The sequence below is a fragment of the Trichosurus vulpecula genome, chromosome 2, assembly GCF_011100635.1.
Source record: "Trichosurus vulpecula isolate mTriVul1 chromosome 2, mTriVul1.pri, whole genome shotgun sequence".
NCBI classification, from domain to species: domain Eukaryota; kingdom Metazoa; phylum Chordata; class Mammalia; order Diprotodontia; family Phalangeridae; genus Trichosurus; species Trichosurus vulpecula.
In genome coordinates this window covers 321,254,708-321,273,447 of record NC_050574.1, presented here as the reverse complement: position 1 = coordinate 321,273,447, position 18,740 = coordinate 321,254,708, and the positions used below count along the sequence as shown (strand labels likewise).

The 18,740-nt window shown below is 39.4% G+C and overlaps 1 protein-coding gene across 2 annotated transcripts in view; it reads left to right on the top strand.

Annotated features, from left to right (window-relative positions):
- The window catches only part of MRAS (muscle RAS oncogene homolog), a 118,785-nt gene that overhangs the window by 90,641 nt on the left and 9,404 nt on the right, over positions 1–18,740 (top strand). For both annotated transcript variants that reach the window (XM_036745311.1, XM_036745312.1), the window contains 2 exons: positions 11,317–11,416; positions 15,389–15,468. In XM_036745311.1, the coding sequence (XP_036601206.1) occupies positions 11,317–11,416; positions 15,389–15,468 (180 nt within the window). The remainder of the gene's footprint in view (positions 1–11,316; positions 11,417–15,388; positions 15,469–18,740) is intronic.

The following is an 18,740-nucleotide window of genomic DNA, read 5'->3' as shown; positions in this document are numbered from 1 at the left end:
AGGGTGTGCTCATTAAGGTGGGAGTGGGATAGATCTAATTCATTTTTTCATATATTCTTGCCTTCTCCTACCCAATAAAGCCATCAAAAAAACACCACTAAAAAGAAAAGCAATTCAGCAAACCTAATCAATACATCAGCTCTATCTGAGACTATATGCAATATTCCCCACTCTCACCTCAGCAATAAGGGAAGGGAGATACATTTTCTCAATTCTGCTCTGGGACCAGGCTTGCCATTATAATTACACAGTATTCAGTTTCATCAATAAAATGCTAAAAAGAAGCAGCAGAAATGAGATGAAATTATTTTCTGCTACGGTAATTTTTTTCTTCTTAAAAAAGTTTTATTGATGACTTTTGTTCTCATTTCACAGCAATTTCTGCATATACCCTTCCCCCACCAAAAAAAAAATGAACTCTTCCTCCTAACAAACAAAACACTGAGATTTTGGCACTGTATCTGTCTTCTTTGCCATATCAGTAATAGTAAATACAGCATTGATAAAGTAATAGTGAATGCAGCATTCTGTCCCCATGGTTCCCCACATTTCTGTCAAAAGGATGAAGGTGTATTTCATTATCTGTTCTTCATGTGATAGGGTTGGCTTTTAATACAGAACAAGGCTGGCCCTAGGCAAAATTGCAGAATAGGTGAAGTTTGTCTTGTCCTCAGCCTCATCCACAGCTTGACCTTCCTCAACTCTGTAGACTCCTTTAAACCCAGACTTATTACTACCGTGTTTCCCATTCTTTCACCTGTCTCCCACCTGCCTTGCTTCCCACCCACCCCTCACAACTAAAATGTATCTGTCTGCATCAGTTCATCAGTTCAAGAATACGAATTTAACATACCCATTTATCCATGTACTCAGAGAGGGAGGCCAAACTCTTAAGTGGCTCATAGATCTACTTAATGTGCTGAATTGTGGACAGCCGGAAATGAATAAAATATACATTGTTTTCAGGGTCAAAGAAGTCACTTGCCATAAAATATCACCTCATCCAAAGAAGAGATCTCTGCCTGAAAGAGCAGTAAGAAGACAGAGGAAGTTTTCAGGCACCCTCCAAGCAGAGTGTTGTCTTGGAGGCTATTATTTACCGTGCTAACTGCATCCCCAGAGAAGATTAATAGCTACAAGGAGCTATGGATTTGACTCTTACTGTGGAAGAGAGTTCCCTAGAGTTCCCTTTTGGCATCAAAAGAAAGCTTTTTATCTCTCTCTCTTTAGGTAAAATCTCTTAGGAATTCAAGACAGGAAAAGGACCAAGGTCCCTAAGAGAGAGCTTTCCTCTGCTGATTTTCCTATAAATGATTCCCCTAAACTTGAAAATATTAGAAGAAAAAAAAATCCCAAGGTGTAAATAGGCTCCAGGCTCTTAGATTATATTCAGAGAATAGGTCATGAACCAGTGCAAGGTGTGCTCTTAAAAGTTTTGAATTCTCATTCCAATGAAAACATCCATTTGTTTTGGGCAATATTTGATACAATGAAATTCTGATATAATGAAAATAAGCTGGAAGTCTCTGAATTTCAGGACTTGAACAGTACCTTTTCAGAATAAAAAAACAATAAAATTTTAAAACATTTCTGTGAAATTGGTAACATCCAATTGGAAAACAAAGACAAACCTAAGGAAAAGCAAAAAATTGTGTCCAATTAGAAAGAGCCAATTTTAACATATCCCTACTTTTTCATTGATGCTCTTTACCTCCTCTCTTCCAAAACAAATACACGCACACTCATATTCACACATATATGCACTAACATACACATACACACTAACACACACAAATAAGCTAGGGTTTGTGAGTGAGTGTTTACGGGAAGGCCTTAGCAGAGGGGAAGGTTACAGCATGGCTTGGCTCTTTGCTATGATACTGCGTTTTAAAACAGCAAAAAGTCTCCCTTTGCTTGCCATTACACCCACTCATATACACATTAACACACTCTCACATATACACACTAACACACTCATACACTCTCACACTCACACACATATAACACACTAACACATACACATCTCCATACACACACATATACCTACCTTAGAGAGAGGTCTCTTTTCTGAGTCAGGGCAAAGGTGAATGTTTGGGGGGCTGTGTACCAAGCGGCATGATCCCATTCTCCAGCTAAACAATTTTGACTCATCATTTTAGGGGTCCATCACTCTCTTAGTGGGAAAGACACATATTGCTATAATGCGGCAGAACTAGCTCCTTAACAAGGCATAGTCTTTGCCAGCCCTCAACTATTGTTTCTTCTTAGAACCAAGTGAGGCAGTAGACCAAAAATAAATTCCAAAAAACAAGAAAAGACATCCAAGAGAGGGAACCTTGAAAAGAAAAGAGGAACAAAAAAAATTTTTTTAAGTATAAAACAAAGGTCTTCAGTTGTCTGCCCTTCCCCTTGGTGTCATTTTTCAAGCTGTGGTTGGCTTTTTCTAGGAACAGCCCACAGTCAGATAACTGCCTCTCTGTGGATCCTTGTTCTGGAGCGTTACGGGGGCTCAGTCAAGATCCCTGTTCTTTTAGTCGGAGGACCTCACCTTTCAAATCCTAGCTCAGCAATTCACTACCTGTGTAACCCTGGGCAAGTTATTTAATTCTGCAGGGCATCAGAAAAATGAGTATGGTTAGATGGTGTCCAACTCCAATAGAAATAGACCATTTCGGGTCCCATATTGACTAAGAGAGCCATATATTAACATTATTTATGTAGTATTGTATATTTATCTGCTTGGTTAAACATTTCCTGATTACTTTTTTAAATTTTTAAAATTTACTTATTTTTAGTTTACAACATTCAGTTCCTCAAGTTTTTGAGTTTCAAATTTTCTCCACCTCCCTCTCCTCCCTAATTACATTTTAGAGGTGGCTGGGTAGCACAGTGGATAGAGCACAGGGCCTGTAGTCAGGAAGCCCTGGGTTCAAATCCAGCCTCTAGAGTTATGTGACCTTGGGCAAGTCACTTAACCATGTTTACCTTAGTTTCCTTATCTGTAAAATGAAGAAAAACAAGCCACTCCAGAATCTTTACCAAGAAAACTCCAAATGGGATGACAAAGAGTTGGATACGACTGTAAAACAACTGACTCTGGTTTGGGCTACAATTGGTTTGATACCTCTAAACTAGATGGTCTCTGAGGTACCTTCCAAATCTAAATCTATGATTCTATGATCCTAAAATGCTCTTCCTCCCATGCCATAATGGGTAAAGAGGGGAGCAGATCCTTGCACAGTTCGTTTTCACTCTAGTTACTTTTGATTGCTTCCAGCCTTTGACTTTGACACCAAGACAGGCCCCACAACCTAACCTACACAGGCCCTGACAGGTGAACCTTAGAGATCATGTGGTCTGGCTCATTTGACATATGCAGAAATTTGGGATTAGACAGGAAGTAAATTGCCTGCAGTGATGAGACTAGTGTCAAGACTAGGGTGAGAATTCGAGCCTCGTGATTCTTCCCAGGCCAGCGTTCTTTCACCCACACCTCATTTGCCCACACTTTTGCTTTTGACATTTGATTGGGACTAGCAGGTGATGGGTTAATGAATACCTTTCTGTTTTTACCTCTAATTTTAATTTCCAGTTGATGAGGCATTCATTCAGAATTCCAGCTGGCTGACTAGGCAAAAAAATTTTTTTTAAAAATCTACTGGAACCCCAACTAACCAAATCCCAACTTTTCTTCCCCTTCTCCACCTCCCCACCAAGGAAGGAACACTATGTAGTGGAAAGAGTACTGAACTTGGAGTCATGTGACTCCTAGATCAATGATCCCATGATAAATGGAAAGTAAGATAATAGGTTCTGGGTCTGGGCAAAATAGGAAACCCCAAATCTCCACAAGGACTGAGTTACTGATTAGCAAGTACAGAGGAGACTTGCATTGTATGTAGTTTCTCTGTAATGTTCCCAGTAAGTTATAGCAATGAAGGTAAGGAAGCCTCTTTGTACAGTGGAGACAGTACCAGCCCCAGAGTCAAAGGACCTGGAGTCAAATTTCACCTTTGACAACTTACTACCTGTCTGACCTTGAAAAAGTCACTTAACTTCCCTGGCCTCAGTTTCCCTAACTGTAAAATGAGTGGCTTGGTCTAAACTAGACGACCTCTGAGTAGCCTTCCAGCTCTAGATCAAGAGGCTATGATCCTGTCTATCTCTGAATGGCATTTCTGGATGAGTCAAAGTTAGCTCTTTAATTTACAGGTGATACGAGGAAGAGTGATGTAGCTAACATATGGGATGATAGACTGAGGAGCCAAAAAGAATTTAACAGGTTACAATGATGGCTGTGTTGAGTAAGATGAAATTTAATAGGAATAAATATATGAGCGGCAGCTAGGGAGTGCAATGGATATAGCACTGGGCTTGGAGTCAGGAAGACTCAAGTTCAAATCCACTTACTAGCTGTGTGGCGCTGGCCAAGTTCTTTAACCCTGTTTACCTCAATTTCCTCATCTGCAAAATAGACTGGAGAAGGAAAAGGCAAAATACTCCAGTATCTTTGCCAAGAAAACCCCAAATGGAGTCATGAAGAGTCAGACATGACTGAAAATGACTGAACAACCACAAACAGTCATACAAATGTTAGTCTAATATTAGTATGTATTTAAAAGGCAACAAAGGTAATTAGAGAGCTGGATGCTTAGTTAGAAGGACCCTAGTCTGAATTCTGTCTCTGGCATATGCTGGCTGCGTGACCTTGGGCAAGTCATTTAACTTCTCAATGTTTCCAGGCAGGTTGCTGAGGTTCAAGGTGATGATCTTAATTGGCAGAGGAAGTTGAGTGGGGAGCTCCATACAATTGCAAAATCACTGGTCTTAATTTGAGAAATGTCTTTAAATGTTAATAACATTAGTATCTGGGCATATACTTAGCATTCAAATACTTGTTGGTTTGACTTTTACTTTTAAAAATAGCACTCCTTTATATTCTACAGTGAATATGTGATAATTAAATACCGTCTGAATCCTCTCTGGGAAAGCATTGTCATGTGGCTCTTCCAGTTGAATGTTGTGAATTCCACTGGATCCTGGTACATCCTTGGAAACTGGCGTGGTCATTGTTTATCTGTATTTAAGGTCAATGGAATCACTGAGAAGTACTAAAAAGAAAAAGTTAAGGCCAACGTTTTTCCTGAGAACACAGCTGTAAATTTATAATGGGAGTCATTAAATTCCATAAGAGAGTTATGAGTTTATATAAAAGAACTTCACCTCTTGCTCTGCTGTTTAGGAAGGCTTCTAATACCTTTAAATAATACCTTTGGAAGTGGCTTGGGAAGAAATGGAGAGTCACCGGTGCCTCCATGTCCTGCTCCAGGCCAAAGGAGAATTCACGTATACAAGTTGGAAGTGGAAGAGCTGGAGAATCTGAAATCAAAGTGCTTTGGTGGCTTTTTTTTTTTCAATAGTAGGTAATAGTGAATACTTCAAGGCTGCAATTTTGGCTCTGTTTTGAGCCAAGAACTTCCTGAAAATACTTCTAGAACAGTGTGAGAGCCGGAAGGGACCTTAGACATCATTTGGTCCAACTCCTTTATTTTTAGAGATGAACAAACTAAGACCCAGAGAGGTAAAGGGGCTTCCCTCAGGCTACATGTACTTGAGTTAGCATCACAATTCAGAACAAAAAAAATCTCACAAAATTCACAATGAGATTTGCTTATTGCCTATGCTTACATAATTTTACCACCTCTTAAACTTTAACATAGAACTTGCTTCTCAAGCCTGAGCCCTCTCCAGCCAGATCAAGACCCTTAAGTTTTTTAATACTTATTTAATCTTCTTTTACTTTTCATGTGACCAATAGGGATTGTTTTTGGACATGAGAAGCCACCAGAGGGAATATTGTAGAGGGGATTATTTTTTAGGTATGGGTTGGACTGGATGGCCACTGGAGCCCCTTCCAACTCTGAATTTCTATAATTCTGTGATTGAATCTATGTTTCCTATTCTAAAATCATCAATATTACCCTCCTTGTTTTTCCTTCCATCCCTTTATCTTTGGATCCAATTTGATGACCATACTCCCTTACTCCCTTACTTATACAAGCAGGCAGATAGAGAAAGAGAGACAGCACTCATAAAGGAGAGATGGACAGTGTGTCTGTGTGTGTGAGGGAGGGAGACAGACAGATAGACAGACAGAGACAGAGAGACAGGCAGAGAGAGAGACAGAGAGACACAGAGGGAGACAGAGAGAGAGAACGGAAGGAAGGAAGGAAGGAGGGAGGGAGGAGAGTTGGAGGAGAGGAAGGGTTGGGGAAAACACTTTAAAAAGCTTAAGGCACAGAGGAGGATAAAGAAAAAAGCAAAAGGATGGTGGGTGGCGAGGGTGGGAAAGGAGGGTAAGAAGGAGCAGTATGAGCCATTTTCACTTGGTGGGAAAAAGTGGGTTGAAATGAAAGCCTTTCTGAAATAATTTGCCTTACTTCCCTTACTCTAAGGCTTACTAATGGTAATGTTCTATGCCTCAGATTCTCTCCCACCACTTCTAGTGGTGATGCCTAGCTTTCTAATACAACACAGAAGAAAGAACTTTGGGAGGATAGAAGGCAAGCATGTTTCTGGAGCTAGAGGTTGCGGGGAGGGAGTGCTACAGCGGATGAAGTTTGCTGGGAGTTCAAAGTTAAACTCCTATTGCTACTGTAGGGATAGTGATGAAAAGTAATACTGCATTCACAAAATTCCAAGCTCCTTGAGGTTCATGAATTCAAGTTATCAGACTCCTGGAATTGTAGGTTTAGAATTGGAAGGGTTGGTGATCTGGTCTAGCTCTCTTATTTTATAGTTGAGGAAACTGAGGCAAAGAAAGAAAAGAGAACTTGGTCAAGATTTCCCACTTAGTAAGTAATATTAGCTAGATCAGAACCCAGGTTCTCTGACTCCAATCTAGAGCTTACTCCACTACATGTGTTGTTCAGTTGTCTCAGTCCTGTTTTATTCTTCATAACCATGTGGATCGGTCCATGGGGTTTTCTTGGCAAAGAAACTGGAGTGGTTTGCCATTTCCTTCTCTAGCGGCAAACAGCAGTTAAGTGACTTGCCCAAGGTCACACAACTAGGAAGTTTCTGAGGCTGGATTTGAGCTGAGGAAGATGAATCTTCATGATTCTGGGCCGGGCATTTTGAACCACTGCACCACCTAGCCGCAAAACACTGCTTCATTCATCTCATTCCATAAGTAAACAGTGAAACTTTCTGAACTACTAAATATCCCTTTACTGCTCATTTGGGTATCTTACTAATGAACTTAGCCTGGAATGAACTTTAACTAGGTTACCTGGATCAGTGGTCTTAAACTCAAATTGTATGTTTAAGTTTGTAGCACTCACCTATTGGTGCTACTTCTATCAAAATATCTCCTCTCAAAGACATGTCGTTGACACATTCTACCGAACCTTGTTGTTGTTCAGTCATTTTAGGAAATGGGGTTTTCTTGGAAAACATACTAGTGATTTACTGTTTCCTTCTTCAGCTCATTTTACAGGTGAAGAAACTGAGGCAAAGAGGGTTAAGTGACTTTCCCAGGGTCACACATCTAGTAAGTGTCTGAGGCTGGATATGAACACAGGAAGATAAGTGATTCCTGGCTCCAGGCCCGGCATTCTTATCCACTGTACCACATAGCTGCCCCAAACCAAGTTTAATATACACATATATAATATGTCTGTATTTATTAGCATAAATGTGTATTTATACATATGCATAATAAACGTGTATACATGTATGTGCATGTATATATGTATATATACACGTGCATACATATTGTGTATGTGCGAGTATATATATTAATATATGTATGTATATACATAGGTAAATATGTGAGAGGCAGTATAAAGCAGTGGAAAGTGAGTTGGCCTCAGAGCCCAGAAGACCTAGGTTCAAGTCCTACCTCTAATACATACTAATTATGTGATTTTAAGCAAGTACTTAACTTCCCAATGCTCTAGGCTACTCTCCTAGAGTATAAGTTACACAGAAGGTTCCAGCCTACATTGGTAGAGGGAGTTTCCTCATCTCTGAGTTTTCTGTATCAGCTGCTATCCATATCCCTGTTACATATAGACATACACATACATGCCTATTATAACAGTATACACATGTCCATATTATATACATTTTTATATACCTCATTTATATTTATATACACCTTTTATATATACATTGTATGCATACAAATACGTACTTTTACATACATGTGTACATATACCACATACACCTTGGGAGACTGACGGCAATTCGGTGGTGAATCTGAGATCATGGATCTAGATGTTACCTAAACCTTCCCCGACAGATGAGTATCAGTCTTCTGGTACTGGCGGGTCCATTGGAACTCTCCCATTATACATTACAGAGACATCATTCCTACCCCTTAGGCCAAAGTCACAGGATTCTTCCCCAGCCCTCACAAGAAGGTGGAGCCAAAAACATTCTCATCCCAGACACATGTTTTGACATAATATTTTTTTAATGGCAGTAAAAATAGGGTGTTTCCATGAGAGCATTCCTTTCTATTCCATGGACAATAGCGCTTTAACAATGAGAACTGAGGAGGGAGGAAACCAGAAAAGGAACTAGTCACAGTGGTTTTTACTCCTCTGGGCACATCAAAGGAAAATCATATATATTCCAAAAGAACCGGACTTAGGGAGTCTCAAAAAAACTAGACCAGGCTCCATGTCAAGGGCTGATCATCCAAAGTATGGAGTAAAGATGAAAGGAACCCCTGAGAATCAAACCCTACAGGTGTTTCCCTCATGCTAATTCCCTCTCTGTTTGACTCAGGTAATAAAATGATTTTGGCCAGGGTTGCAGCCAGCATCTGGCTTCACTTTGGATTCATCGCCAAGATCAATAGAAAATTAAAATGGTTATTTTATCCTTCAGGACTCAAGACTTCATTTCTGTAAAATGACTTTGATCTAGAAGCTTTCTGCACTCCTTCCTACCTCTATAATTCTAGTGATGGTCAATTTTTTTCCAGAATCAGGTTATGAGGACCAGGCTTATACACAAGCCTCTAAAACTGACTGGTTTTGTTATTGTTGTTGTGGTGGTGGTTGTTTAGTCATGTCCAATTTTTTGTGGCCTCATTTGGGGTTTTCTTGGCAAAGATACTGGAGTGGTTTGCTGTTTCCTCCTCCAGCTCATTTTACAGGTGAGGAACTGAGGCAAACAAGGTTAAATAATTTGCACAGGGTCACATGACCAGCAAGTGTCTGAGGCTAGATCTGAACTCATGAAGATTAAAAACCTTCCTGATTCCGAGAGCAGTGCTTATCCACTGTGCCACCCAGCTGCCCCTATAAAACCTGCTGGTTATTTCCTAAAACTTCATCGTTTTAAGAGATGAGCCTTAGGATGGAAGTGTTTTCTTGCTTCCATTTATACTAAGAGGTGAATCACAGAATCTCAGAATGGGACAGGATCTTGGATGCCATCCAGTCCTAATGTTCCTGAGAATGACCTCCACAACATACCTGACAAGTCTTCCCTGGCCACTGCTTGAAGAGCTAGCATGAGGGGCAGCCATCTACCTTCTGAGGCAACCTATTGCCTTTTGTCCACTTAGCTGCCAGGGATGATTTGGATAACATCCAGATCCATGATCTTCGATTCACCACTGAGTTACCGTCAGTCTCCCAAGGTATATGTGACATATGTGCACACGTATGTATGTATATATGTTTTTGTACACATATACACCATAGATGTAACATGTACATCTTGCATCTAATTGTTAGGAAATTCCTTACATGAAGTCAAAAATCTGTCTCTTGGCAAATTCAACTCATTGCTTCTAGCATTTCCTTCTGGGCTAAACAGAACAAATTTAGTCTATTTTCCAATACATGGAAGCCCTTCAAATACCTGAAGACTGCTATCCTGTCCCCTTGTCCCATTTTCTTTTCTCAAGGTAAAACATCTTCAGGGCAGCTAGGTGGTGCAGTGAGTAGAGCAACAGGCTCTGAAGTCAGGAGGACTGGAGTTCAAAACCGGCCTCAGACACTTGACATACTTACTAGCTGTGTGACTTTGGGCAAGTCACTTAACCCCAATTGCCCTGCCTTCCCCCCTCCAAAAAAAATTAAAAGGTAAAACATCTTCAGTTCCTTCAATGGTTCTTCACATGGGATGATCTCAAGTTCCATTACTCTCAAGATCATTGGCCTCTAGACGCTTTCCAACTTCTCAGTTTCTTTCCTAAAGTTTGGTGCTCAAAACTAAAGAAAATAGTACAGGTCTGGTCTAACCAGGAAAGAGTTTTATGGAATAACACCTACCTGGTCATAGGATTATAGTTTACAAAATTGAAGGCACCTTTGAAATCATCTAATCCTTCGTTTCACAAGTGAATACACTGAGACAAGTTAAGTAGCTTGCCCAAGTTCACACAGTAGTAAGTGGCAAAGTTGGTATTAGAAGTCAAGACCTCTGGTTCCAAATCCATTGTGTCACACAGCCTTCACAGTCCTGGACATCATGCCTCTCTTGATGCAGGCTCCCATGTCATTCTGATAACTGACTCATACTGAGCTTATAAATTTCTTCCACTTCATAACTTTACCAGGGCTATCTCTCATCATCTCCTTACTGCTTGTTGGTAATCATCCAGCCCTTTATTCTCCTTCTGTACCTACCTAGCTTTAAGCACTTTCCATGCCCATGAATAGTCCCACTGTAGGATGGACATGGGTAGTAAAAAAAAAAAGCTTAAACCAAGATTAGTTGAGCTTGTCTGGTTCTTTTGAGGGGATCAGAGAGGATATAAGATGTGGTTTGGTAATGAAATGTAACTACAATTCTAAATAGATTGAACTTTCTTGATTCATCTTGGCTTTCAGTTTCCCATATCCTCCCTGGCTCCCAATACCCTAGGTGTTTGGCAATTTGACCCCTGAAAATAGGTCTTGGGGAATATGGAGGCCAGTATCTCTCTCTTGTGTCCAGATGTGGTTGCTTTGTATATGACTTTACCACACTAACTAACCACTCAGACACTTATCTTCATGAGTTTAAATCCAGCCTCAGACACTTACTAGCTGTGCAGCCTTGGGTAAGTCACTTAACGCTGTTCGCCTCAGTTTTCTCATCTATAAAATGAGCTGGAGAAGGAAATGGCAACCCCCAAATGGAATCAGAGTTGGACACTACTGAAACAACCGAAGGACAACAACAAACAACACACTATAACCACTAGATGTGTTTGTTGTTCCTTGTCTTTCTGAGGCCAGGAATAGATGGCATTTGATACATCTGTATTTAATTGTGGCAATGTGTTTTTCTTGTCCCCTTGTTTTGCAGGGAGTCCTTTCCAATGATCTTGGTGGCCAACAAAGTTGATCTGATGCACTTGAGGAAAATCACCCGGGAACAAGGAAAAGAAATGGCAACAAAACACAATGTAGGTTGCATGGGTGTGTATAGTTTGGGGGGAAGGAAGGAATCAAAGCTGAGATAAATCCTCATCCTTCTTCAATGGTATTGGAGATATGGAGAATTCAGTTTGTTTGTGAATAACAGAAATGAAACTCCAGACACCGATTCATCCAGCTACGGAAGAATTAGGAAGGAGAATGATGGGATTCTCTTCTGAAAATGATGATTATTATGATTAGCATTTGTAAGTGATTTAAGGTTATCAGAATGCTTTACAAATATCTCACTTGATCCTCACAACCACCCTAGTGAGTAGGTGCTATTACTATCTCTTTATAGAAGAGGAAACTAAGACAAATGGAGGTTGAGACTTGCCAGGCACACACTTAGTAGGAGGCAGAATTTGAACTTAGGTCTTTCTGATCTGTCACAATCATATTATTTTAAAAAAATGCTTCTTGCTGGAAGACTAGGGTGCTCTTGTAACAGAACCAGAAAGTAAAGTATCATTTCTATTTTCATTTAAAACAATATAGTTAAGGAGAGTGGGAGAAGGAATTAGTAATCATTCTTCATGCTAACACATGATGTGCAGCCTTGGAGATCTTGGAGATCTTTTAGTAGCCTATAGTGACTTTGCTTTGCAGAATCACTCAGCACCTTCTCCAGAATTTACTTTTGCCCAATTAATATAGATTAACTATTCTAATAACAGCAGACGTGGTATAGAATTATATGCAGCCCTCTATTCGAGAGGGCATGAAATAGTGCATGGTACATTGGGTGAAGTCTAGGGAGGGGGAAAAAAGAAAGCCCACTTGCCAGAGAATTGGAAGACTTGGATTCACTAGATGTGTGATCCTGGGGAAATTACTTCACCTCTATACATTAGCTTCTTTATCTGTAAAATGGGGGAAATAATACTTGTACTACTTACTTCACAAGGCTGTTGTAAGGCAAGCTTTTGTAAAGAAATTTTGTAAACCACAAAGCACTATGGAAATGTTAGTTGCTGTATCAAGTTGAGCTGACTGTGAAGGATTAGCTCAATTGGTTAGAGAGCATGGGTTCAAACCCTGTGTGGGCCAGTGTTTCTCTCTGTTCCTTAGCCAGACATGACACACCTTCACACATATACACGTACTATCTTGAGGTACATTCCTAAGATCATTCACGCCACCATCAATACCAGATGCCAATCAGCTGTCACTATCAGGGACACAAGCTCAGAGTCCCCACAGCATCAACACCAGTCCCAGGCCACTGGTCCTGCTTCTGGCCCAGTCTCCATAGATATCACCCAAGGAAGCAAATCTTGGGAAGATATGACCTGGCAATTGTCCCTTCAGCTCTTACTTCTCTAGGAGCCATAGCTACTAAAGACCCAGAAAAAAAGTTCTCATCACCCAAATCCTCAGCACTGTCAAGTCTTTAAATATCAGGGAAAAAGTATGGTTTTATTAAAGGAAATGACACCAAAGAAGATATCTTACTATCTGCCTTGGTGCTATACCCTAAGGACCTTCAGAAGGTCTTTCCATTTGTCTTGCAGTTGACATCTCCAGTATGTATGGTCTCCCCCATTAGACTGTAAGTTCTTTGAAAGCAGGGACTGTCTTATTTTTTGATTTAAAGCCCTGATGCTTAGGGCCATGCTTTGTACATAGTAAGCTCTTGACAAATGCTTTTGTGTTCATTCATTCACACAGGTTTCCTCAGTCAAAACTCAGCCGGCTTTGCATTTATTATCACAATCTAACAGTCACACTAACAGTCACACACATTTCTCCATCTTTTCCACGAGAAATGTGATCAGAAGCCTTGTTGAAATAACAATTCACATGTTTAATTTTATTGTACATGTATAGCCTGTATCAGATTGCATGCTGTCTTGGGGAGGGGGAAGGGCAGGGAGGGACAAAAAAATTTGGAACTCAAAATCATGTAAAAGCAAATATTGGAAGCTATCTGCATGTAATTGAAAAAAATAAAATACTATTAAGTGGCAGGGGGAGGCGGGGGAAGAAATCACAATTCACATTGTCTACACATCCATCAGTCTCATTAGCTCTGTCAGAAAAAGGAAAGGAAATTAATTTGGCATGAAAATGAAAGGATTTGACAGATGATCTGTCAAGTCCCTTTTAGTTAAAAGCCCAGTGATCCCTAACTTGTCCTTAATGTATGGGTTGGCTCGTACTGATTCCCTAAAGGCTCACAAATCATCCACTTACAGAATTTTGCATAGGAAATGTCAAAGTAGTCACATTGTAGCAAACCCTTGCTTTTTCACCTTTTTGAAAATCAGGCTACATTTTCTCTCCTATAGGCATCTACCATTTATTACTAATGGACAAAGAGTTCAGTGTGCCTCTTTGCAAATGATGGCATTGACCTGAGATGTGGTTCATTTGGACTAGGCAACTTGAACTAACCTCGAGAAGCTGAATGTTCTCTGTCTCCCTCTCTACATGGGGTTCAGTTCTTCCATGACTAGGGTTGGTTTTTCAATCCTTCCTATTTTAGAGCTCATTCTCTTTGAAAGAGGAGACATAGGCAAATCATCTGCTAACTTTACTTAATCTATCCCAACAGTAGACCTGTGCTCCAGACATATCTTCAAAAAGCCATCCTTGTGATTCTTAACATTTTCAGGAAGCTTTAAATCATAATAGGTTTTACCCTTCCTGTCACATTCCCTGAAATCTAAGTATTAATTGTGTTACCCTCTTTCTATCTTTTCCATATATTCTTGGTAAATCTGTACCTATTTGGGTCTGTTTGGATGTATTCTGTCTTTTTTTTTACTCCAGAATAAGAGACATTTGTACTTTCATAATTTTATTATTGAAGTTTTTATCCCTGCTGAACTATCTTCCTGTCCCCTGGATTTCACGTCTTATCTTTTCTCTAAATTGCTGGAAATCCGATTTCCAGATGGTGGACATCAGCTCAGCTTTTCCTAACTTAGCTACTGTATATTTCAGGACGGCATGTTCATGCTATCCTAAGGTTTCCAACATTTCTATTTCCCCAAGTGGTTCTTGCTTGCACAGAATTAAGTCCATAATAATATCTATCTCCTCGCTGTTTCCTCAGCTTTTTTATGAAGTGAAAATGTCAGCAAGGAAAATCATGATTTTATTATTTGCCCTGATTTTAGCAGAATAAGACTTTTAGTAGATGTCAGGTAGTGGAAGTCCACTCCCCCCAGCCCCCATCATTACTATATCTTGTCCCTGTACCAATTTTATAATTTATATCATCATCTATATCCTCTAGCTGGATGATCCATAGTGAACTTACAGAAATATCACTTGTTGCCATCCTGCTTAGCAAAGGAATGAGTTTAGATGACTATTGATCTCATAGTGATACTCCAAAATATACATGTGAGGAAAGGAAGGGCGGGAAGGGAATAAGCATTTATAAAGTGCCTACTATGTACCAGGCACTATACAAAGCACTTCAAAAAAAAAACAAATATTATACCATTTGATCCTCACAATGACCCTGCAAAGTGTTATTATTATTATTGCCATTTTACAGTTGAGGAAACTGAGGCAAAGAGAGCTTAAAAGACTTGTCCAGGGTCATACAGCTAGTAAATGCCTGAAGCTGGATTTGAACTCCAGACTTCCTGACTGCACCACCAACTGTGACACTCAGAGGTGGCTTCCTAGCAATTGTACAAATTACACACATGCTTATTGGGGGCAGGAGGAGGGGTGGTGGGTAGGATCAGAACCATGATTTAATTGCTATAGGGAACTCTGAATAGAGAAACGATCCCTACCCAATGCAGGTCAGCTTATATAGTGTTAGAGAATTGACTGGATGTAGAAAGATTAAATGATTTGCCCAGATAGTACATGACCCGCATGAATTTCTAATTAGCTATTGCTTACTAAAATGCTAAGGATCTGTAAATGAGAAAGATGCTTGATGAATCTGTTTGTATTTTTCATTTTTATAAAGTAGAGTTTTTGTCTTGCAGATTCCATATATAGAGACCAGTGCTAAGGATCCACCACTAAATGTTGACAAAGCCTTTCATGACCTTGTCAGAGTAATTAGGTAAGTTGTAATGCCTTTCTCTTGGTAAATGGCAATATGCATAAAGTTCTTTGAAAACCTTACAGCTACATATAAATATTAGTATTATTATTACTGTGGCATTAACAAGGGCCTCGCTTTCAGATACCTACAGAACCATAAGGTTTTGCTCAATATAGCTTCTTGGTTTTTGTTTCACATGAGGTTGGTTAGAGAATTACTTTCAAATTATATTAATTTTTAATGTTTGAATGGCATTAGGCTATGTAGGGATGCGTCTCTTAATTGACCATGAAAGGTAAATTAATAACTAAATAGTTTACCATCCATTTGCAGAATCACCATAAAGAATGCAGCATCATTGAACACTAGAGAATCCATCTTTCAGGATACTTATAAGGAAGAATATTCTGCATTCCTAATAACTTACCATATACATAGTTTTATTCAGATGCTAAACATTTCATTGTAACACAGGGCAATAAATGTTAGAAGGCAGGCAATCTATCATCTCAATCCTCTACCAGGACTGGAGGGGGAGGGAATATGTGGTATTAGAAAACCATATATTAACACTATTTATGTTCTATCTAGTTTTATTTATTTTGTTAAATATATCCTAATTGAATTTTAATCTGGCTCTGACCAGCACTTGGGAGTGTTGCTGGCCATATGTTTGAGGACTTTGCTTTAGGGAACTCAAAATCCCATCATATTTGGCTACAACCTCCCTTACCAGCCTGATCTCCGGTAACTCTCCTATGTATTCTGTCCACTCTATTCACATGTGCTGGACTACTCGTCATTCTTAGAATATCCCTGTGCTTTTCCAATTCCTCATTTTGACATATTCCATTCTTTTTGCCTGGAATGCTGCTAATGCCCTCCTAACCAAACTATTTTATATTCATTTTATATAATCTGTATATACTTCTATATGTATGTTGTCTCCTCCATTTGAATATAAGCTCCTTGAGGGCAGGGACTGTTTCAATTTTGTCTTTGTATCTTCAGTGTCTAACCTGGCATATAGGAGACACTTAATAAATGCCTGCTGATTGACCAATTGACCATTCTAACAGGAATAACAGTCTGTAGTGGCCACAGAAATTATAAAATGAAACAAATGTATTTGGAACCATAAAGTCTTGGCTTCCTGACATCAATCTTCTGTCCCCTTCCCCGCCACACACCATTTCCTACCTCTTTCCCTTCTCCTTTCAATCCAATTTAATCTAACAAACATTTATTAAATGCCTGTGTATAGAGCACCATGCTAGACACTGGGGAACTAGTAGACTACATAGGTGATTTCACTTATGTAGGGAAGGCCCAGAGGAGGAAACTCCCTCTAACAATGCAGACCAGCACCTTCTCTGCAATTTATCACCTTATAGAACTACCTAAGGCACTGAGAGGTTGTGATTTTACCAGGGTCACAGGGTCAGTATGTGTCAAAAGCAGGATTTGAACCTAAGTCTTTCTGGCTTGTATCAAGCTCTCTATCCCCCGTGCCTCATTTATATAACTGAAATCTGAGATCTATAAATGGGCCTAAATGAAGCTATGTATATAAAGTGCATTAGAAACCTTAAAGCACTATTTAAATATCAGTTATTTTTCACAAGATACCACCCCTGCCCTTTTATAGCTTATAGTCTAGCAAGGTAGGAGTAACACATATACAGCTAGCTGTAATACACAACATTACATTACAATTATATACAATATTACATTATATATCAGAGTAGTACAGAGTAAAGTACAATGTAAGGTCTCAAGAGAAAAAGAGTATCTATTGGTAAACTGAGGCAAATCTGGAAAGGGCTTTTTAGATCCTTCTTAGGACTAGGCATTTCTGCTACTCACTGCCCCAGTGTTGAGTTGATGCTACTGGTTGGGGGTAATGAAGTCAGTGTAGGGGGTAAGGTCTTAAAGCCTAGAACTAGACACCAAAATCCACCACAGGAAATCACCAAAATAAGTATTATTTATACTTTTTAAAAGATAAATATTTGTAGCCATAGAATTTTAGGCAGTTAGTTGACTTTATAAACTATAATTTTAAAAAGTTGAGCCATAGCAAAATTCAGAGGAAAAACAAACAAAACTTAAATAAAAGCAGAATTTGTTAGAGATGTACCTCAACACATGCCTTCTCTCACACAGCTCAACAGCTAGTTTTTATAGTCATCTTTCATACAGTATTATGGTAATATATTCTACCCTTTTCTCTGTAGTCTGAACTGCCGTTGCTTTGGAGTATTATGTATGGCAGGTACATTTTTAACTGCCAGTCTATTCCCAAGGTAGTGGGGCTGGTGGAGGAAGGGCCAGATTTGGAATCAAAGGACCTCAGTTCAAGACCCAGTTCTGCTACTTGTTGCTGCAGTAACTCTGGATAAAGTCACCTAATGTCTCTGTGGCTTCCTTTCCTTGTCTATAAAATAAAGAGGTTGGATTAGGTGATCTCTAAGCTCCATTTTACATCTAAATCCATGTTTATTAAGTAACTGACTGATCCTAATATATGATTCTTCCTTTAAGGATCCATGATTTCATGCCATGCATTCATACTACCTCCCCTGGTGCTGATCAGATGGTTCATTAGAAAAAGCCCTGGTTTTAGAGTCAGAGGAACTGAGATTTGACCTCTGAATACCTTGTTTACCCTGAGCAAGTCACTTAACCTCTATTGCCCTCAGTTTCTCCTTTTATAAAATGAGGCATTTGAACTAGATTATTTCAGCACTAAGACTATTATGATCCAGGTTAAAAGTGTTGACACAGATATAGAATACCTTGATAAAGAAAGCCACAAAATCAGATCTAAGGCCAGATTCCCAGGCCAATACTTTCCCAATACACCATACTTCCACAGTTATGCATACATTTTCAGATTTCAGGAAGGTCTCTGGAGCTATTATGTTTTAGAATAAACTAACATTTCAGATTTCTTCATCTCTAATATTAGAGTGTTAGTGTAGATAGATCCTAAGGCCTCTTCTGCCACACAGGAATATTGTTGACTAAAAAGGGGGAAAAATTAACCTAAAAATTTTGTGTGAGCTCTCTGAGTTTAGGCAGTTAGGTGGTGCAGTGGCTACAGCACCAGGCCTGGAGTTTTCCTGACTCAGGTCTTCCTGAGTTCAAATCTGTCCTTAGACACTGACTGGCTATCTGACCCTGGACAAGTCACTTAATCCTATTTGCCTTAGTTTCTTCATCTGTAAAATGAGGTGGAGAAGGAAATGGCAAACCACTCTAGTATCTTTGCCAAGAAAACCCCAAAA